The sequence below is a fragment of the Corvus hawaiiensis genome, chromosome 7, assembly GCF_020740725.1.
Source record: "Corvus hawaiiensis isolate bCorHaw1 chromosome 7, bCorHaw1.pri.cur, whole genome shotgun sequence".
Taxonomy (NCBI): Eukaryota; Metazoa; Chordata; class Aves; order Passeriformes; family Corvidae; genus Corvus; species Corvus hawaiiensis.
The window spans coordinates 13,595,625-13,618,356 of NC_063219.1; the positions used below are offsets into that span (position 1 = coordinate 13,595,625).

Sequence of the window (22,732 nt, forward strand, 5' to 3'; positions counted from 1 at the left end):
TTCTGCAACAAGACTTTTATAATTAATTTAATTTTTTCTAGAGGCAATCCCTGTTATTCTGTCATAAAATTTCTATTCCACTTTAGACAAACGAAATGGCAGCACTGGAATTTAATGAAACTTCAGTCAAATCTTGTGTTTTAGAATATGTGGGTAAACACATAAGCATTGCAGGTTTATGCCTTTTAGAAGCTGTGAATAAAACTGAGTCTCCAAAAGATTTTGAGTTACTCTACTGGACAATGATTTTAATCCATGTTTTTTGTTTTGTCTTTTTTTGGGTTCTTTTTAGGGTTCTTTGTGCAAATATTTGAGTCTCCACACAAGTGACTGGGTGAGCTCTTGTCGTTTGGCACACTCTATAACTCGGGGCTTGGCGTACCTGCACACAGAACTGCCTCGAGGAGGTAAGGCCAGGAAGGGATGCCAAGATCTCCAGTATATTCTTGTTTCTATCCAGTAGTAGATTCCAGCCTTTCTTTTTTTCTACTGTGAGTAGGAAATGATGAATGCAAATAGAGATTGCTCAGAACCTCTGATATGTTCCCTCCTTCTGAACAACCCCGTGTTGTGGGCTCTGTCTGTGACCCTTGTGTGAAAACATGGAGTACGAGCTGGGAGAGCCCCAGAGAGAAGCAGGAGGAGGAGGCAGAGTTGTGCAGTGCAGCTGTGTCATGGCAACAGATTACTGAAGACCTGAAGCACTGTCTGGCTCTCTGGCAGAGGGCAAACAGATGAGGTGTTGTGCCTGTTTTGCAGTTCGGAAACAAATCACCAAAGCAATTTTTAGTTTGTGTGTGAACTGTATACAATATAATTAAATCTTCTAACCCAACTGTAGTTTTATTTATCGTGTCTCTGGATTTTTGTCTGAGGTTTGGGCCTAGTCTTTGCTGTGTACAGACAATACTGCTGGACTTCTGGTACTTTATTAGAGTACTAGCTGTGACAACATACTGATTTGGATCTTTATATCTCCGCATGCATGCTTCAGCCAGTATTTCAGCAGCTGAAGTATCATAATTATAAAGTAGATATTCTGAGATCTGTGATGTATCAGGCTGCAGAATATGGCCTGGCACTGAAACGTTAGGTTTTTGGCAGTAAATAAAAGGCTGATATCATTATATCTACATTAAGGTGCTAGTGTTTGGATTAAAATTCCAAACTATATATCTCAAATGTTAAGCATGAGCACTAGCAAAGAATGACAACTAAAGATGCTATTAAAAGTGCTGAAAATACCCAAATCAGTAGTCCTATGTGCCATTGAAACTGCAGCTATCATCTTAACTCCATTGTTTTGAAATGTGCAGACAGGTGTGTCCATTAGCAGCCAGAAAACGTGTAAGTTTTCCATCATAAAGGAGAGACAGCCATAGTCTGTGAATGCTAGGAAGGAACTCAAGGAGTAGGATAAATTCCACAGTAAAATGAATTCTATACTGCTGGCTGCTTTACTAACAAAATAAAAAACTATGAACAACTGAGATTATTCTTTGGAAAAGATCAGATCCCTAGAACATTAACATGCTCAGACTCTCTGGAATAATATTGTCTGCATATCTTCTGAATAGGTGCCAATGGTAATTCCAATCATAATGTAAATAATTGGTGCTGTATTTGACACAGGAGTGTGGAAATGATGGAGAGTATTTGGAATGGCTGTTAGGGCTGTGGTAGCAGGTCTGTGTTTAAGTACACAATGTCTCCACTGCCAAAATCATGCTGAAATATGCCTTGGGAAGAAGGCAGTTGGCAAACATTAGAGCTGTATATGACAGTAGCCTAATATACCACATAGATACAGTGAAACTCTCAATGCCAGTCAGTTTTCTCTACATAGTTTACTTTGGAGCTCATTGTAAAGAAGCAAAACCATCAGTTTTCTAAAAAATAAGTTGATTCTCTGTTTATAATAGCTGAGCAGACATAATGAGGTTCTCTCATTTTGCCAAACAGTAGGATTGCTCATATAGTAATGAGCACTTTTGTGTGTCCAAATAGACCATTACAAACCTGCAATATCCCACCGTGACTTGAATAGCCGCAATGTACTGGTAAAGAATGATGGAACATGTGTAATCAGTGATTTTGGACTCTCCATGAAGTTAACTGGAAACAGACTGGTACGACCAGGTGAGGAAGACAATGCAGCCATTAGTGAGGTAAGTACAAATGGTTGGATGAATGTTCAGGTGGTACAATTTCTGTAATGGGCATTGGTTGCAGTGCGGATGAGAAGTGGCTGAAGCCTCCATAGGAAGAAACTGGTTTTATTCTCAAAATCATCAACACAAACCTGCCATTTTGAAAGGCAATAGATTGGCAGACTGAAGTTTCTGTGTGAGATATGAGAAGACACAAGGTAGGTTTGGTTGCCATGTTCTCTGTGACTATGTGGTAGAAGTCCCTTCAGTCTTGTACTGCAAGTGCTAACTGAAGACCAAACATTCTTTCATGGTTTTGGAGTTAATTTTTCTGAAATGGTGACATACCACGTTCTGCACGTCCTGCTTGACATCTAATACAGGCTACTGAAATACAGTGAGACTGTTTTAAACAAAGAATGTTTAATGTTTCAGTGTAGTTGTTGTCTGTGCTTTTACAGAAAAACTTCGTATTTCATTCAAAGAACATGTGTCACAGTGTTAATCACCCTCCCTTAGAAAGCAAGTGCTAAATTGAAAATACCTAGTGCAGAAGAGCTCCTCCTAGATCTTCCCATACTGAACAAAGAAACAGGGAAATTGCTGGTTAAAATGCAGGGATGTGGAATAGTCCTTTGACAAAATCCTGTCCTACAAGTACTGATGTGTAAGTGCTCTAATCTAACGCATGTCCTAGTGAAAATGAATAGGTATCTTCCAAGACTGTTAATAACCTTTGACTATGGAAGATGTAGGGTGGAACCTTGTTGACAGTCCAGGAATAGAGAGCAAGTTTTCTATTCAGCAGGATCCTCTTCCATTATGATTCATACCTTGGTGTTTAATAGTGTAATTTCAGGAAAAAGAAACATTTCTACTGTATCATATTTCATATGAGAACATTAAGGGACAAAATAATTTTGTTCTGGTACATACAAAAAAGTGACAGAGTAGGGGAAGGGTTTTGTTATGACTAGACTGGTAAGAATGTAGAATCTGAGGACATCGATTAGGAACGAGCTGTGTTTTCCTTAACTGTAGAAAATACCAAGCAGAATAGGGTATTAAAAAACTAAATTGAATTTGGAAATTACTTCCTGATGTGAAGCTTTGATCTGATGTTTTCTCAGGTTGGTACGATCCGCTATATGGCCCCAGAAGTGCTTGAAGGAGCAGTGAACTTGAGGGACTGTGAATCTGCTTTGAAACAAGTAGATATGTATGCGCTGGGCCTTATCTACTGGGAGATATTCATGAGATGTACAGACCTCTTCCCAGGTAACTAAAAGAACTGGAGAAAACCATAGTAGTAGGAAGTGGCACCAACAACCAGAGCTACTCCCGAGCCCAAGCTTTTGGAAGTGGAGAAGGGAAGTTGTTTCTCAGTTGCTTCTGCCATTAAGTCGGTGCCATCTAGTGTTCGAGGTGGTGCTTGTCAGGACAGTGCGTCTGAGGGCGAGGCGTGCTTCCTGCTGAAAGGCTTGGTTGGTATTACCTGTTCAGGCGGTTTGCAGGCCTCGTGCTGAGTGCCATTTGAGCGTTATTGTTGTTGTTATTATTGTCCAGAGTTTAAAAACATCGAGAGTTAGACTGATGGCAAAGGCATTGTTTCCAGTTCTTAGAACTGACAGAAGTGCCTGAAGTGTCTTTCAGACTTTTCCTCATGAAAAAACACTATGACTTAATATAGCCTTTAGTCAGTCATACATATTTATGAGAGTGACATTGAAAATTCAGGGAAAGCCTCCATACCTGTAACACAAACCAAAAGGAAGTAGGCTTAAAATTTACACATGAGATTGTGCCGCATCCACCATCTTCTTCCCAAACTACAAGAATGAATCTAAAATGCAGCATTCTCTCTACAGTCAAACAGCTGTACTTTATCTGCAGAGGCTTGTAATCTTGCTGGGCTTCCTCCTGAATGAAGTACATGAATATAATCAGTCAGTGGCATTTCACAGAAAGCAGGTGTCATCTTCAGGCTCCAAGACACTCCAAATGTGCCACTGAACCAGTAAAGTCTGAGGATGCTATGCTTTGAAAGGTTGCTGAACAGCACTTAATTCATTTGCAGTTAATTCAGCTTTTTTTTGGAAGTTAGACTTTGGGGAAAGTGGGGAACATCTCGATAGACAGCAACTTTGATAATGCCTTTCATCAACTCAAAGCCCTTGCTCTGCCTTTTAATCTGTGATTGATTTTTTTTCCCCCTTTCTTTCTTTTGCTAACAGGGGAATCTGTGCCAGAGTACCAGATGGCTTTCCAGACTGAAGTCGGAAACCATCCCACTTTTGAAGATATGCAAGTCTTGGTGTCTAGAGAGAAGCAAAGACCGAAATTCCCAGAAGCCTGGAAGGAGAACAGCCTGGTGAGAAAGAGAATATTTTCAAAGAAACAGTGATTAAACCAGCTTTAGGGTGTATTCATTTCTTAAAAACAATTTTTTAGGTTTTGGGGGATTTTTTCCTCTTTGTTAGTATTTAAGGATTGGGAGCTGTTTTCTGCCTGGACTTGTTAAATATTGAATTCAGTTTTTAAAGGTTATTGACATGAAAATTAGATTTCTTTTAAGGAAAAATACTGTTGTTGTTGCTGCATGCTGCAGTGTGATACACCAAAGATAACCTGTTATATTAATTTTTGGACACTACCTGTAGTATTGTGCATGAAGCACCCATGTGTTCTCTGTGTGCTGAATGAGAACCATGAAGCCATTTTTTGCTTTTGACATCTTATAAACTAATAAAACTGAACTAAAATACCAACTAAAATAGCTGGCAAAAATGTCAATATACTCTTCCAAAACTAAAATTGGTAAACATTGTAATAAACTTTTTTGAACTTGTATAGTCCTCAGAATTTGCAGAGGCTAAAGCTTCTAGCAATCATTTCATTATAACTGCATTAAGAATTTTATATGGGTTCATTTGATCTGCAGTTTTTATTTTCAAGACTATAAACATCATAATATTGTTTGTTGTTTTGAATTAGCGTAGCTGTGGCTTAGAGCCTTGCTGCTGCAGGCCAACAAGTTAGAGCAAGTCAGCTGAACTCTGGTGAGAGAGTCTGCTTGCTTTCATCTGCAGCAAAGGTCAGGTAATGTGAATCCCCTTGGTTTAGAGGGGGCTGTTTGTCTTTTATTACAAGCAAAGTGAAATGCAAACAGTTACTGGATTCTACCTGATACAAGGTAATATAGCTTAGTTGCAACTATGAAAATGGTATATTTGACTTATTTGAAAAGATATTTCCAGTTATTCCCTTGTTGAAATTACGCCCTTCAATCTTCAGAGACTTTGGTGGTTGATAAGTTTGTAGCTACTGTGCAGACCAGGAGGAGCCCAAGGCCTCACCTGTGCTCGTGCTTGTAAATACGTAGGAACCTGCTTTCAGAGAGGAGCATAGCCTGCAGTGGTACACTGCAGTAAAACATGTCGAAACCGAGCTGAGAGCTTCCAAGACAGGTTCTTTTATTACAAACTTTTGCCCAGCCAGTCATGGGGGCAAAGGGGGAGAAGAGGAAAAAAAAGGAATCAGTGCCCAAAGTGTATATGAAATCAAACAACAGCTGTTTCAACTATAACCGTGTTGGCAAATGCAGTGTTGGAAGAACCAAGCTTGACAGCTGTTTCTGAACACAGTTAAAACTAAAACAGTTCAAGATTTGTTTTGTTTTGCTGACTACCATTTTAAATGTTAATTATGTTCTAGCAAGCTGATAGACTCCAGCATTATTAGATGACCCCCGTATTTAAAATGCCTAACACAATCTTTGTGTTGTTAGTGGTTTTTTTCTGAATAACAAAAATGTTGATAACTTTAGCTCTAAGAATTGATCTACACCATTGCTTTAAGAGAAAAGAATAATAATAAATGTGTGTCAAAGAACTTCCTCCACCCTATGCCAGTCTAAGATAACATCTGAATGAGCACTCTAGGGCAGATAGTGTAGAAAGCTCCAGATAACCTCACTCTGGACCCAGGTCCCAACCTCCTGTATCTAATGCACATGTAAAAGACTTCTTTCCATTATTTAAAGCTCTGCTGACATGTTGGGTTATAATACCTTCCTGCAAATTCATCCGTGAAAGAAATGCATTTGTCCTTTTCATTTGAGAAACACAAATAAAAAACAATGTTTTATTTTTCATCACATAATTAAGGTACTCAAAAGATGTGGAATCCTGATTTGTGGTTACCTATGCAGTCTCAGTCTGCTTCTGGAACCATCTGTGTTATGTTACAGACCTTAATTAGCAGCATTGTTTTTCACAGTGTAAAGCAACAACCTGAGCAGAGGATGTACATAAAATAATTCAAGGGCTATAAACTGTGTTGAGATGTTACAGTATTCTTGTTTCACTTGCCAGAGTGGGATCCACGCTTGACTTCAGAGGTCAGCACTGAAGGATATTAAGAGAATAATAGAGTAATGCAGATTTCTGATCCATTCCATCTTTTTGATGAGTGCTAGTACTTGTAAATAGTGCATTTTAGCATAGTTGTCTTTGAACCTGAAATTAATAGAAAACACATAATTGTGGTAAATGTGATGCTAAAGAACTTCTGTTTTGATAACTGTGTGTACAGTCATTACTGTGTTCCTTTCATGATCCTTAAAACATCAAAAGGAAAGGATCTGCTAGAGGACATACAGTATTAAATTAAACACTGGTTGAAACCTGTAGGAAGGAGTCTTGCAAAGAGGCAAGACAGGACATTAGGGTGTCCACTGACTTAGATACTTGGTCTAAACTGTGGTGAAATCAAGTCCTAAAAGCTGAATGAAGGCATTTTGTTGTGGGAGAGAAAATGGATGCAGTACCCTATCTTGTCCTTGTCCCTGAGGGTGCTTTCCAACTTGTGTCCCTCAGCTAAGGGGAGGGTATTGGCTTATCTGCTCTGTGATCTGCTGTGGGAAGGGAGATGAAAGGTTTGCTTGTGGGGGAGCTCGTCCCCACCTGTGCAGCCAGAGCTGCATCACCAAGCAGCAGGGATTGCCAGATGCAAGCGATGCCAGGAGCCCACTCTGTGGGTGAGGAGCTCTTGGCTCACACTCAGAGCTAGTCCTGGCTTCCACTGCCGGAAGGGCACAAGGCAGTTCTAGCACAAAGACAGTCAGCAGGGCCCACTGAATGCCGTAGTGCCCAGCTGGGATTATGCGCAGTCCTCAGTCCTGGAGAGGTTGAAGTAGGCTGTAGATGTGAGCTGTGCTGGCAAACCAGATCCTCTCCATGGGCCATAGACTGGCAGCAGGGGGGCCATAAATGTCTGCCTGGCTTTTGTACTCCAGATGGAGTGGAAACAGAAGTGTTCAGTGCTTGTAATTTCAGTTGTTTCCTCTTCGGTTCCCTGAACATATGGCAGCATGTTTTGGAGGTCTTGAGCTCTAGTCCTGACTGTACAGTTCATCCCACAGTGTGATGCCAGGAACGCATGTGTGTTTCTGTTTCTCCACCTGTAAAACAAGTGCAACAAAAACCTTCTCCCATGGCACAGACAAATTCATTGATACTTATGAGACATTTGGATGTCACTGTGGTAAATAGAGAAGACAAGGATGATGAAGTGAGCATGGCTGTTATTTGCATACAGTGCGAGGAAGCAAGGCAGTGGCCATTAGCAGAGCTGTGAGGATAACCATGACAGCATTTCCAGAGTGTCAGCAGTCCTTAGTACACAGCTCTCGTAAGGCAAGGAGATTGAGCTGAGCATGCATCCATCAGAGGGCTGGCTGAAGGTTGTATGGACATTGGTGAATGCAGCTTTTCCTAAGTAAGCGTCTTCCAAGTTGATGTGTGTATGTGAGGTGTGATAATATTAGACTTGGATATTGCTATTATTAGGTTAAATTAACTTTGAATGCAGTTGTGTATCTTCTGTTTCTCACTTTCACCAGCTTGTAACTGTTTTCATGCATGCAGAATGCTGCCATAAAACAGTAAATCAGAAGCACAATGTAAAGGTAAAAAAAACTTACGAGAAAAGGATTTTGTCTCCTGGCAGGCTGTGAGGTCACTTAAAGAAACAATTGAAGACTGTTGGGATCAAGATGCAGAAGCTCGGCTAACAGCACAGTGTGCTGAGGAGAGAATGGCAGAACTCATGATGATTTGGGAGAGAAATAAATCAGTTAGTCCAACAGTCAACCCTATGTCAACTGCCATGCAAAATGAGAGGTAAGAAGAGAGCACATTTGGGTTTAGTCAGCAGGAAATGCCCAGTGCAGCGCTCGGCTCACTCCAGGACAGAAGCTACAGCTTGCTGCACCCATGAAGTGGTGTATGTTACATGACCTAGTCTGCATATGGGTATTGCATGACATCATAATCCCAATTGCTTGTGTTCTTAAGATCTCCTGTGTGTCCCCAGAGTTCAGGCATCTTGTATGTGAACAACTGTATTTCTCACAGAGGGACCTTCTAAACTGAGCTTAGGCAAACTTGGACAAACAGCATATTGGACAAATAGAAGAAAATTACTGTTCTCTTAGGAAACAACATCCATGATGAAATTTTGCCCTAGTAAAACCAGTTTTCTTGTCCCTAGCACTTTTCAAGGAAGTTGCTGAAATATCTCAGTTGGTAATGTATCTATCGTTAGTTTATTCATGAAAAGAAACAGAAAGACACTCAGCTCCCTTAAATGAGAGGCTTTATAGTATGAGGTGATTTTTACATATATGATCTTAATATCACTTATTTTTTCTTAAAGGAATCTGTCGCATCATAGACGTGTATCAAAGATAAGGCCATATCCAGATTATTCTTCCTCTTCCTACATTGAAGATTCAATCCACCACACTGACAGCATAGTGAAGAACATTTCTTCTGAACATTCAATGTCCACTACGCCATTGACTTCAGGAGAAAAGAATAGAAATTCCATTAACTACGAGCGGCAGCAAGCACAGGCTCGCATCCCTAGTCCTGAGACAAGTGTCACCAGTTTGTCCACCACCAATACAACTGGCCTCACTCCTAGCACCGGCATGACCACCATATCCGAAATGCCTTATTCGGATGAAACAAACTTACATACTACAAATGTCATGCAGCCAGGTGGGCCCACCCCTGTTTGCCTGCAGCTAACAGAGGAGGACTTGGAGACAAATAAATTGGATCCAAAAGAAGTGGATAAGAACCTGAAAGAAAGCTCTGATGAGAATCTGATGGAACATTCACTTAAGCAGTTTAGCGGGCCAGATCCGCTCAGCAGCACTAGTTCCAGCTTGCTTTATCCACTGATAAAACTTGCAGTAGAGGTGACAGGACAGCAGGACTTCACACAAGCTAGCAATGGTCAGGCATGTTTGATTCCGGATGTCCCATCTGCTCAGGTCTATCCTCTACCCAAGCAACAGAACCTTCCGAAGAGGCCTACTAGCCTCCCTCTAAACACCAAAAATTCAACAAAGGAGCCACGGTTAAAATTTGGTGGCAAGCACAAATCAAACTTGAAGCAAGTGGAAACAGGCGTTGCCAAGATGAACACTATCAATGCTGCAGAACCTCATGTTGTGACAGTTACCATGAATGGAGTGGCTGGGAGGAGCCACGGCATAAACTCTCATGCTGGCACAACCCAATATGCCAATGGCACGGTGCCCTCTGGCCAGACCAGCAGCTCGGTAGCACAGAGGGCCCAGGAAATGCTTCAGAACCAGTTCAGTGGGGAGGACAGTCGGCTGAATATCAATTCCAGTCCCGATGAGCACGAACCCTTGTTGAGGCGGGAGCAGCAGGTTGGCCACGACGAAGGGGTTCTGGACCGCCTGGTAGACAGGAGGGAGCGACCACTGGATAACGGCCGAACAAACGCCAACAACAACAACAGTAATCCGTGTCCAGACACAGCTGCAGCCAGTATCCAGAATGTAGTGAGGAATCCTGGGCAGACCCAGACTAGAAGAGCACAGAGGCCTAATTCGCTGGATCTGTCAGCCACAAGTAGTTTGGATAGCAGTAGTATGCAGTGTAAGTGCCTGCAGGACTGAAGAGTTTTCCCTGACACTTTTCTACCTAATAACTGCATATATCTGCTTGAGTAGAAATTATTTCCGTCTCTCCTCAAAGCATACTTATTAAATCTCATATAAATTTAATTTCTCTCAGCACGATTTCAGTCTTTTTGATAAAGTCCTGTCTCCATCATTTCCAATATATTAGATCACTATCATCCTTCCTCATACACAGAATAAATCTGTCTCTTTCTAACCCATCCACTCTGACTCTAGGTTAACTTCCATTATTCCTTGCAAGATTCCTACCTTTGGTAGCTGCAAAGCATATTGAAAAAGCATCCTATTTTTTTCTGCAAGGGCACATTATACCTTCTTTTCCTTACTTTTCCTCATTCTCTCAAGAATAGCTTTCTCTCAGATGCATTGGTTAAAATAATTTATTATAACTATATGCTTCTTGGTTTTAAAGCAACTGATTTTACTGTATTAGCTCAGTCTAAATGGATGGTCACTCATTTTCTATTTTGCTGTCTTAGCTCCAACAATTAAAACAATTCATCAGTTTGCCATGTGCATAAAAATTAATCCAAGTAATTATAGAGAAGGAATTGATTTTAATAGTCTATTTCAGAAAAACTTTCTAGAGAGTTTTATGGCCAGAGGTCTAAGAGGTTACAATGGGGCTCTCCTTTTTACAGTAAGAATGTAATCATGTAGTTATAGTTAAATTAGGTACATCCTCTGCATTTGAGCCTGTTCAAGCTATTGGAAAGACCTCCTGGTGTGCATTTTAAAGAAAATATATTTCCAGAAGTCACTGTAGTCTTGAAAGGTGCTTGCAAATCTCGTGACTGTGTTTAGAAAGATGCTGTGATACTAGTGGAGTAAACTGGGGTGCCAGGCATCTTTGGAAATAAAAAGTTTAAAACCAAGAAATGTAGTTGAGTATTCAGCAATGGAATGTTTAAGCCTTCCTTTTAAGTAGGAAACCTAAATTTTTGTCTTAACATGTTGATGTGAGTTGAAATCTTACCGAGATAAAAAATACTATTGCAGTGACTTTCTTTAGCTGAAGGTTAGGTTAAAAGAAGAGGTTGTGGTTTTTTAACAATCAGATTTCTACTGCTGAAGTTTTATCGCGATTAAAGTTAGTTTTGTCAGTTTTGCAACCCAGCATTCCAAATCCTGACTTAAGATCTTAACAGAGATTGGACCATTTTGTCTTCAGGTGAAATGCTTTGCCAGGTGGAGTAGGATTAGGGGACCTAACATATAGTTGCACTATTTAAATTTTAGCCTTTGCTGTCCTGTAGTAGCAACATGTTTTTGTACCTCCCATTACAGGTAATATAAGATACTATGGTTCCAAAAGCCCCTCAAATGTCAAATGCTGATTCTCCTGTTTGATGCCAATGTGCATTCCAGGTAACACAAATTACTTCACTGAAGTAATTTCTGACAGAGAACAGAATGTAGCCCTTTGTTTTAGTGGCAGCTGTTGTAGTTGATACACCTGTCATGCCCCTGCCACACAGTTGCTTCTGTGTTTAAAGATTTTTTTTTTCCTGTGTTCTGTTTCATATAAGTAACAACCCTGGACCCCAGTCTAATCTTAACCTTCCTCATAATACTATTTTCTATTCTGTTTTTTTTGTTTTGGTTTGGTTTTTTTTGTCCTTCAGTAGGTGACTCCTCACAGGATGGCAAATCAGGCTCAGGAGAGAAGATCAAGAAACGTGTGAAGACTCCGTACTCTCTCAAGCGGTGGCGTCCGTCAACGTGGGTCATCTCCACAGAGCCGCTGCACTGCGAGGTCAACAACAACGGCAGTGAGCAGGCAGTGCCCCCCAAATCCAGCACTGCTGTGTACCTTGCAGAGGGGGGCACTGCCACCACAATGGTCTCTAAGGACGCAGGGGTGAACTGCCTGTGAAATACTTCAGAAGCCGACAAATGACCTTTTTTTTGCATTATTTGAAACAAACATGCAGAAAGACATTTTTAAAAACTGCTTTCTCCTCCTGTCAGCAACCCCTACCAAGGACTCGCTTTAAATAGATTTCAGCTATGCAGAAAATTTGTAGCTTATGCTTCCATATTTTTTTATTTTGTTTTATTTTTTTGAACGTTTTTGCACTTTTATTTAGTATCGCTAAAGTTAAGTCTGTCTGTTTTGACCACGGAATATATATATGTGTATCAAAGATGTGGTCTCAAAATATTTTTTTAAAAAAAAGTAACAAAAAAAAGTATTGCTGATAATCAGTTTGGACCAGTTTCTTAAGGTCACTAAGATCATAAGCAGACTATAAGACAGGTTTGACTGCAGTGGTGTCTTGTAACCATGTTTTGATTTCTGTGCACAAGCTAGTCTGTATATTTCTATGTTACAAAGTGTATTCTCTTTTGAACCCCTTATTTTCCTTGTGTCATGTTGAAATGTGCAATAGTCTATAGTTCACAGTAGGCTGTATTGAAAAGTGTGTTTCTAAAACTGCCACATGTTCCCATTTTTGTACTTGTTAATTTTTCCTTGACAGTTGAGCAGTCAGCCGATCATGACAGTGAACTTTGCACATCGTAGCCAGCTTGAAGCAGCTGCCAATATTACATTGTGCTCAGAGGTGACAGTGCATGAATTTTCCCCAACTTGAAAGGGCTTTAGAAAAGGAACAAAAAAAAAAAAAATCTGAGCTCCGTAACTTTCTTTTGATCCTTCCAAATCAAAATGTGTTTCCTTCATAGTAGTAGATGCCAGCCTGTGAAGTTGAACAAATCTAAGGAAACAGTGTCAGCCATTTTTTCCATTTTACTTTGTGTGCAGTTTCACCCCCTGTATTTATGTAAAACCTTATTTAGATCACTAATGGTGTACATTGAAAAATACATTTTATTCAGAACTGTTAATAATCACCATACTTAAAAGCTTGAGTGAAGATAGGTTGTGAACGTATTTTGTTTACACAGAGAAGAAAATCATGAATCTTACTTGGCACAAAACAGTTTTGTGATGAGGCACAAGTCTTTGCTTATTTACCTTCTTACAGACAGTATGGGCTAAAAATCAGCCTGATTACTTATGCAGGTAGGTGCATCCTGATCGACTGTTGTTGCCAAGTTGAGTTGAAACTCATCCTCCCTTCAGAGTTCTTAGAGGCCCTCATCCATCTTGTTAAAATTTATTGCATGCTTTTAAAATTCATGGGTGTTTGTGGGGGAGGGTTGGGGATTTTTTTCCCCTCTGCTTAGTCCCTTCTTTCAGTTTGTATGCACATTGATTTTAGCTGTCAGTGAATGTGAACGTAATATGTATTCAGATAAATTGTTTTTTCACTATCTCAAGTAAACCTTTCCTTTTTTTGGAGTGATTGGTTTTACTGTCTACTGGAAGAAAATTAATTTTCTTATTAGTTAGAACCTCCTTCCACCTAAGAAATAGCCTTCCACCTGAGAAACATTCTTTCCAATTGAAAACACTTCAGTAAAAACTATTTGGATATAAAAAAGTGTAACACATCAGTCTTTGGTAACAAGCAAAGATTTATCACTTCATCTGAAAACTGGTGATGTTCAAAGAAAGAAAATCAATTTGGTTAGCCTGCCAGACTCCTGTGGCAGGATACTGGCAGCAAACAATTGCCTCCCCCAGCCTGTCTCCTTTCAGCTGACTGAAGCAGATGCTCTCTGCTTTTAAGCTCATTTGTTTCCTTGCCATTTTACCATTTTTTCCCCCTGAGGTAAACTTTGCCAACCCTGTTCTTCTCTATATGTTGATCCAACTAGGCTAATACATGCCTTGCTTACATCTGATTCTTGCTGTTCCCCAAAATCCCTTGCTTGTGCTTGATTGCTATGATTTTCTCTTGTAATGCTTCTTAACATTTCTTAGATTCTAGATATCTCCAAGAGATAGCACTATAAATCCAGACTTTGATTAAGTGTAGTTGTAGAAATACAAGCCACGAGGCACATTTTGAGCTCCCTATGTTCTTCAAGCATCAGTTCAAATAGTACCTCTCATCTCTGAGGCATAATTACGTTTTCTCCCTGTATAATACAGTTATATCTCTCCTTTTCAAAAATACAGCCTTCTTCTGGTTTGACTTTTAATTCACTCTCTGGCTTCCCATCTGCTGCAGTCTCACGTCCCAGATGCTGAAAACCTGCCAGTTGCTCAGCTGGGTTTCAAGACCTGAATCAGAATTTCTGGCATTCTGTTCACATTGCTCACTGTGGTTCTCTTCTCTTCTGGCCTCCTGTGAGTCTCCGATTGCAGCGCGCGGTGTTGTTTTGTGGTGAGCACTGTAGCGTGGTGTTGAAGGTTCTTCTCTACTTTCCCGATGACTTTGCTTTGCCTTGCATGTATCATCCATCAGCATTTCAGAATGTGGGCTGAAAAGAGTATTTAGGACTCCTACTAACTCAGACTACTCTGGGGAAAGAAGAATTACTTCTCTTGGCTGCTGCTTCCTTCTGCTGAGACAGATTTGCACCAGTCTTTTAGCCTTTCTTTGCAGGCCATGCCTTTGTAAGAAATCCAACTTTTTTGTGATCAATGCGATCAAAATGATTTTAATACCAGATGAAAATGTTGTTCTGCAGTTTTCTTTCAACATTCTTAAACAATACTTTTATTTTTTCCTTTGTCTATTTCTATTACTTGCTGGAGGGCCTTTGGAATGAATTATAATTAGTAGCAAGATTGGCTGTGCAATCTCCCACGGATAAATATAATTTGTAACACGATAGAAAAATATACTTTATCACTGAATACCCTATAGATTAAATAGAGAAAAATCTATTCTTTTTTAAAGGTCAGTCAAAGCAAACTCTTAAGTAGGTACCAAAATACTGTAATTTTGCACGGCTAGATGAAATCAGATTAGCAGTTTGGTTTTAATGTTTAATTTAGTAATGCTGGTTTTTTTCTTCACAGTACATAATCCAGTCTCCATAGAATACTTTCTCTGTAAGTTAAATGATACTAAATATTATCTCATGCCACAGGGAATCATCCTTAACCAAGAAAATACATGTAAGAGAAAGAATTCTACAAATCAAACACAGGGATAGTTGATAAATGTCCTATAAGCAAGGAAGACAAATAGGATTTATTTCCTTGTGAATTATGATTTTGCTTTATTTCTTTGGTTTAAAGAAAAAGAAGGAAAATTATGAAAGTTGATAATTTTCTATCAATTTCTCACGTATATGGCAGACGAGATGAATACAGCAAAATGAAAATAGAATGGCAGTGTAAATACCTATTAATTGTGCCACTGTCAAATAGGCAATAGTAGAATATTTGTTATGGTAATTTATAATGGATAATTCAAGTAAAATGATAGAGCAGACTTTTGATGTTTGTCTAAATAAGACAAAATCCAAAATATTGCTGGTTATAGAAAATGGCTTACTAGGAGAAGCCAGGAGAGTTGCTTAGGTTAATGCATTGTCTCTTGTTTTGTTTACTGTAATACAGTTACCAACATAACACGTTTTTTAGAATGTGAATTCCAAAACTTTTGAACAGACATGCCTCACAGTCTTCTACAATTGGTATTTACAGGTCAGATATCTGCAACACTTCCCTGAATTTGTTTATAATGCTTTATAGCTTCATTTGCTAGCCAATTAGTATTACCAAGGCCTTTCTTGAAACTCCAAGATGCACTTAAACTGCACAGCTAAAGTAAAGGGATTCCTAATTTGAAAGAAAACCATCTGATTGTATCATCATTAGAATATTTTCCGGAACAACATTTCCACTCTTGTTTTGCTTTCTTAGTGGCACTCGTTTGTCTCTTGTTTTCATATAGAAAATTACCTAATTTTCAAAGGCAACACATTTTGAATTTTTTCCGTGCTCTGGGCACAAAACAATGCAAGATAGATGTGGACAAGTTTCAGGAAACAAGCAACAAAAAAAACTCACCTCATAAATATGTTTAGAACATTTATATCGTCCCACCTGTCACCTTTCTCTAAAATCTAGAATCCTACCTGCCTCAGAGAAGAGAAAAGGAAGTTCTTTAATTGTATGGAGTTAATTATTGGCCCAAACTTAATAGTAATGAATCCTTATTTAAAAATATTTATGTATACATTGTATATGCCCTAGTTCCAGTGTTCAGTGCATTTTGCTCTAATGATACTCCTTTTTAAAATGTTAAAAACTATACACTAATATAACATTACTGTGTCTATGTTCAGATTATAATTTTCTTTAATGAAAAATACTCAAAAGTTCATAGCCATACTGCCATTGAAATGTTACTGTGGACATTTCTAGCCTAATTAGGGAGAATTTAAAAATTCACATATTTAGTCTATACATTAGAAAGTAATTTTGCTGTAATTTTTATTTGTATAAAAATGATGGCTGGTCCCATTGCTGAAACAGGCTGGGTTTAAGCCATAAAAATAATAATTGCCAAGCACAGTAGCATATAAATGACCTGATGTGTAATTGGAAAATTTGTAGCAGCTCATCAAAGTAAATTGAAATATGATTGATCTGTCTTTGAAAGTTGGATCATAAACTGGACAACTTAGTATTTTGCATAAATTTGGATTATTTGAACTTTTTTGTCTGGTCTCCCTGTACCCATTTTAACACGTGAATATACTAACCTTCTTTTTAAAATGTGCTTACTATTTTTGTTCAACCTCAAGCCTTTCTTCAGTGAAAAAACTATACATATTGCAGTGAAGCCAGATATATATATTTTTATGTAAACTCTCTATGTATTTAGATGCATATGTATGTTGTGTGTAAGTTCCAGGAATAAATTCTGTGAGTTACAGCATCAGATGGTAGCACTGGTAGAAAGTATAATATGGGGGGGTGGGGGATGGTGTTTCATATGCCATTTTAAAATTGTCTGTGGTGCATCACAGTAAAGCTGGAGTCAGACTGTGACACATAGTCCAGCAGTTCAAGATCTCCCATGACAGACTTGTCACTGATTGATTGGGTGGAATGGATTTATGACAGAGAGAGAGAGAAACCTGGAAATGCACATGACAAACTTTATCTGAAGCTGAGTAATTTAAGATACCTCTCTCAAAAATCAAAAAATAACCCAAAACACTTAACACATGATAATTTTTACAAGGCTTTTTTATGTAGTAGCTATAGTTATGTGCGTGGTTGCAATTTAAATATAGTATTTTAGTCCATGAAATCCAATTACATTTTAGGCTTCTATATTGTCATATGAAACTGTAGCTATAGAAATACATCCCTTTTTGATCTCACCCACCCCCCAAGTAGGTTCAGTTTTGACATGAAAGAGTAACAAATCAGATTTCTCATTTTGGGGTTTCTTCTGTACTGAGTAAAATTGGAGGCAGAACTTCCATTTCTGCAATAACAGATGTGGGTGCTCCTGCAAATCCAGGTGGATGTTCCGTTCAGCACCGGTGTTTCTGAGGGAATGGGCACCTCATCAGCTCACGGCTGAGCCCAGTGCTCTTGGAATCCAAGAGGAGTCTGCCTTTGACTGTGGGCAAAGGAGGGGTAGGTTCTGCTGGCTGTGGTGGTAAACATTTCTGGGGAGGATTAGCCCTAGGAAAGCTGATGTGGAATGTGGGGACTGCAGGGGGCAGCCCTGGCTCCTGAGCCTTGCCAGGGGTTGCCGAGGGGGGTTTCAGGCTGTCGGGCTGGGTCAGCACAGGGCAGCTGTGGCTTTGTCAAGAAGTGGAACTGCATTGGGGAAGTGGGAGTGGAAGGGTTCAAGATAAAACCTCATTTACACCAAGGCCCTTTAGTGTTGATCTGGGCTCCATGCAGGTCTCTGTTAGCAGTGCATTACTAATACAAATTAGTTCTTATGGCCATTTCTGTTTATTTCACTGTGGTTTAATGTACACGTGTGCATAATAAGGAGGAACTAGTTGGAGTTACGCTAATTCATAGTGTAATCATCCGGTATTTTTCAAAGCCTATTGGTGTTTTCATCAGCAATTGTTTGAATTTTCAAGTCATTCAGTTGGTTAACTTCAATGCATACACCATGCTTTCATAGCACAGGAAGGAAGGATTTCTTCCCAGTCCTTGCAAACTACTGCAGATGTATCACTGGAGTGTATCTATCCAGGGGCACAGCATCTCACCTGGTCACTATTTTAAAGCAGAAATAATTAGCCTTTTTAACTTCCTAGTTCCAGGGTCTCCCAGACGTCCACTTTTGTAGCCCATTCACTTGTTTTTAAGACAGCAAACGTGTGAGGTTTATTTCTAGAGCACTTGATTCACTTTCTTTTTTGTGCTTCAGAACTGTATCATGAAGTATCACACTTCAGTCTTGTTTATTCAGAAAATAGTTAATGTTTCTGGTCTTTGTAAGAAGTCACAAGAACAAACAGGCAAGTCCTAGTTATAGCTGACTCATTTGTCACTTTTGAATTTCCTGATTGGTGACTCTTCTCTCTCTTTCACACTGTTGAAATGTATTTAAAATGGTTTGTATGTATATGTTTCTTGTCTGCTTTTTGTCTCTAGAGGAAAGTGTGCTCTATTCACATTTATATAAGCTGGAATCATATTTTACAATCGCTGTTGATTATTTTCCCCCAAATGCAGTATAAGAGGAAAATAAACATGGCAAGAACAAATTTCTAGGGTTTGGTCTTCTGTAAAAGCTGAAATAAGAAGATGTGAAACTGCCATTTTCCTCATGAAAGACTGTAAAGAGAGCATTACTTTCTGAGCGAGCTTTTCTGGGGGAAGAGGGGGAGAAATCCTAGAATATGGAGTCTCATCAGAACCCTTTTGTTAACGGGTATTTTTGGTTTTCCTCTCAAACGACTGAGGAAATATCATGTATGAATTTATAAATAATTGCTTTCAGTTATTTCTTTTGTATAAGCTGCCCAATACCCTTGCTATGCTGTATAAGTTGTGTTTCATGGAACAGTGTGAGTATGAAATAAAAAGCTAATTTTTGGTTTTTAATCATCTGTGGATGCCACTATGAAAGCTGACATTGTTAAAGCCACTACAGAGTTTTCTATGAATACTTGTAAGAATTGCTTTGTTATATATAAACCTAAATAAAGAGATTGTATTGATACAGAGACATTGGATAAGAACATTTAAAAGGCTATTCTTTAGGCCTGAGAGAAAAGGCTTGCTGTAAAAATGGTGCATTATTCCATTTATTAAAGATCATATTAATGACAAAAAGCATGGTCTTTTGTTGGTGGTTCATGTCATTATTGGCCACGAGCAGTAGTATGCTCCAGGAGTGAAAGGAAGAGGAAAACCCCATTGCAGCTGTGTTGGTTGGAGGATAAGGAATTACTTGATGACTAAGAGCTGAATAGGACTTCCAAACACCTTTGGAATGAGCAGGTCCCACCCTGCCTTGTTCCCAGGTGGTCCTGTGCATTAGGAATCACTGGGACTTGCCCCTGCTGGAGTAGTGCAGTGGCTCTGCTCCCTTCTTCCCCCTTTCTCACTGGCCAGCCAGGTCAGATGCTTGTGTTGGAACTGAACACAGTTTTGCAGACATTTCAAAGCAGCAGGCCTTGCATGACCTCTTGTCACACTTTGCCTGCTTGCTAAGTGTAAATGCAGAAAAACAGAAAACGAAAACAGGAAAAAAAGGTATTAAACTAAATACTTTCCTCCTTCAGTTTTGGTTGGTGCTTGGGGAGAGCACAGGATTTACGTCAACCAGGCGTGTGGAGGAACACAGCAAGCAACAACCTCTGCAGCTGGGACAGGAATTGCGAGAGTAACCTCTTACGCTTCCCACACAAACTATTGCACTTCCCCCTCCCCATGAAGAGACAATATCCTGGCATTCTTACAAGCAGAAGCTTTCCCAGCCCAGAGCTACTATCCTGTCCAGCAGAACTGAAAAAGATGGATTAAGTTACAGTAGAAGGATGCTGCAAATTTCCACTGACTGGTGCTTTCTACTATACACAGACTGGTGGCATCCATCCTGCAGCTCAGTTGCTTTGTTGCTTTTGTCTCTCCTCCTCAATTATTGTTAATTTATTTTTCTCTATCCACGGTGATGAGTTTTGCAAGCAAATAAGTGGTGCAAGTCTCTGGCCAAAGAATTAACTCCAAAATTCAAAGAAAGAAGGGAGACAGAATGAGGAGCTTCATTTCTTGCTGTCATAAATAAGGAGGAAGCAACAGACTGAGGCAAGTAGTGTATGGTTGAGTATCTGCCTGTATGGCAAATCATCTCAGCCCCACAAGTGAACTTAGAAACCTTTGGCTACAGGAAGGGACCATGGCAGGCCTTGCTTTCCCTGCAAGCAGGAAGCACACTGGGGGCAGGGGCCAGCATGACAAAAGTACATGTGTCCCCAAAAGCAATTCTCACTCTTGGCTTAGCTGAGAGTAAGAGCAGCCAAGTCCTGCCCTACCCCAGCAGGTGTGGCTGAGCCTTATCCTCAGGGCATCTGAGAAGCCTGACTCAGCCCTGCAGGAGCAGAGTGTTAATGGTGAATTTTACTGATAGATTTTTCATTGGGTGCATGAGCTACTCGGGCTTAAGAAAGTCTCCTCATAATTTCCCTGTGTGACCTCATACGCTCACCTCTGCCAGCTCTCCCCTGCAGAAATAACAACCACTTTTTTTTCACGTTTGCTTTGCTAATGGGAAATGAAAGTAAAACAACAATACTTATATTCCCCTTTGTTCCAGAGCAGTGATGCAGCTGCAGAACGTACTTTGTGGAACACAGCCACGTCAGTTTTCCATTTGTTTCCATTCAGGGTTTTTTTCCCTATTTACTTCTTGCTAATTCTGATGTTATGGAAATTCTCCATGTGCAGGAGATTATAGACATCTGCTCACTGCCATGACCTAAAACGCATTCTATTGGATAAGAAGGTTAATTTTCCACGGCAGGAAAACTCAGCTGTACCAAAATATTTGTATAAATTCAGCTTTTCATGTTAACCTGAAACATTGTCATTCTCCATCCAGTGAAGTGTTGAAATGTTTTGATCCCTGGAATTTAAATGGCACACGTGGGTATTCTGCCTTTATGTCAGGGGATCTTCTTTCAGCTCTCAGTACCACAGGGAAAGTTTGTGAGAAATCCACAAATGGTGATCTGTGCTGGAGTCATGCTTTGGGGATCACTGATGCTTCTTTCACAAAGACAACAAATAAGGCTGCCTAAGGACAGCTGGTCTGTGGGAGGTGATTAAGGAAAGCAAGTCTGTATTTACTATGTGGTGTCTGAGCAAATGGCTTTTCTAGATGGGGCTCACATGAGCACGGAAAATGTTAAGGACGCAAATATTGAGAAATGTTGGAAACAGCTGATCCAGGTGCATTTCAATTCACAGGACAGGAGCTTTTCAGCACCCTCTATCACAGTCCAATCAAGTCCTTTGGAGAACAAGGACATACAGTCAGTAGAGAGCAGGCAGGTGGTTTGGGCAGATAATGGCCAAAAGCCAGTGGGCAGCACCTCAAGTACATGAGGTCGATTCGAGGAAGGAGAAAGCATGAAGGGAGGCTAGAGAGACTTGTTTCAGGCATCAGCAACACTGTAGAATTCAGCATTCGTCTTTGGCCCAATTTCTTTGTTGTTGCTGCCAAGTGCTAACAGGAAAGGTAGTGTAGGGCGTTGTGATAAAGAGGGTACAGAGGTTGTACAGCTTGTTTTACCAGTGCCACTGCTTGTAACAGGCCTGCAAGCAGCTCCTAGGAATGGTACAGGCCTGTTCGCTTTCCCCTGTCACCTATTGCAGCCTTTGTTTGGGAGAAGTTCATGCCACAAGCTATCAGATTTCCTAATCAGAATGACTAGAAATACAGTTTTCATAAGGTACTTTTGTGCACATGGGACTGTGTGCATGGGAAGCGAGGTTGGCTTGTGCTCTGTTCCTGGTTTTGTTCCTGACAGTCTGTGTGCTTTGCGGTGACCAGTGTTTTGCCAGTCTGCTGTAATATTGAAATTACACCTGTTTTTTCCATCTCCTTCCCTTTCTTTCCCTTTGTCCCCCTCTCCCTTTCCTCTTACTGGAAAGGTAATAATTGATCCCTGCAGATGTGTTGTAAAAAGTAACTTCTAGCATCTCCAGGTCTCTAGATTAGTTAAAAAATCAGATCTGACACAAGTGACTGTAGCAGGGTATAGGTCTGCCTAGCCCAGGAGGTAGGCATTGCTGATGCCCACATCAGCTGTACTGGTGCAGCCAACGTGTGTATGGGTGACCAGAGAATTTCCTGCAGGACTGATCTCTGCTGAGGTGGAAATACTTTATTGGGAACCTGTATTTCTGTTGCCACTCCAAGAATTTTCTTGCAGGACCACTAACAATTCTGAATCAGGCCTCAGAAATGGCTGGCTTAAAATCACTATTAAGCCAGGTAACTTTATTTATTGTTTGCTTCTGGAAAACCAGAATGCAACTAAATAATGTGTTTGAGCTTCACCCTGTGATCATGAGGGATGGAAATGTGCTTTTAAGGCACAGACAAGCAGAAGTTCCCGTCTACTTACATAAGCTGTGAACTGAGACTGTAAGTGACACGAGAAGTATTTGCAGCCAGGCAGAAGCAAACAGCAGTACCAAGAAGACTTGATTTGGGCACTGTGTTAACCCCAGCTCAGCAGCCAGCCCATAGGC

General features: G+C 40.0%; 1 protein-coding gene across 2 annotated transcripts in view; it reads left to right on the forward strand.

Moving 5' to 3' along the window:
• BMPR2 (bone morphogenetic protein receptor type 2) overlaps positions 1–19,309 on the forward strand; it is a 108,394-nt gene extending 89,085 nt beyond the window's left edge. Inside the window, exons 7-14 of one of the 2 annotated variants that reach the window (XM_048308730.1) lie at positions 293–407; positions 2,008–2,168; positions 3,281–3,428; positions 4,385–4,521; positions 8,160–8,332; positions 8,868–10,129; positions 11,461–11,541; positions 11,799–11,889. In XM_048308730.1, the coding sequence (XP_048164687.1) occupies positions 293–407; positions 2,008–2,168; positions 3,281–3,428; positions 4,385–4,521; positions 8,160–8,332; positions 8,868–10,129; positions 11,461–11,510 (2,046 nt within the window). In that variant the 3' untranslated portion in view covers positions 11,511–11,541; positions 11,799–11,889. Of the gene's footprint in view, positions 1–292; positions 408–2,007; positions 2,169–3,280; positions 3,429–4,384; positions 4,522–8,159; positions 8,333–8,867; positions 10,130–11,460; positions 11,542–11,798 lie in introns of both variants that reach the window. The other variant, XM_048308729.1, reaches the window with a different exon arrangement.
• The last annotated feature ends 3,423 nt before the right edge of the window (positions 19,310–22,732 follow it).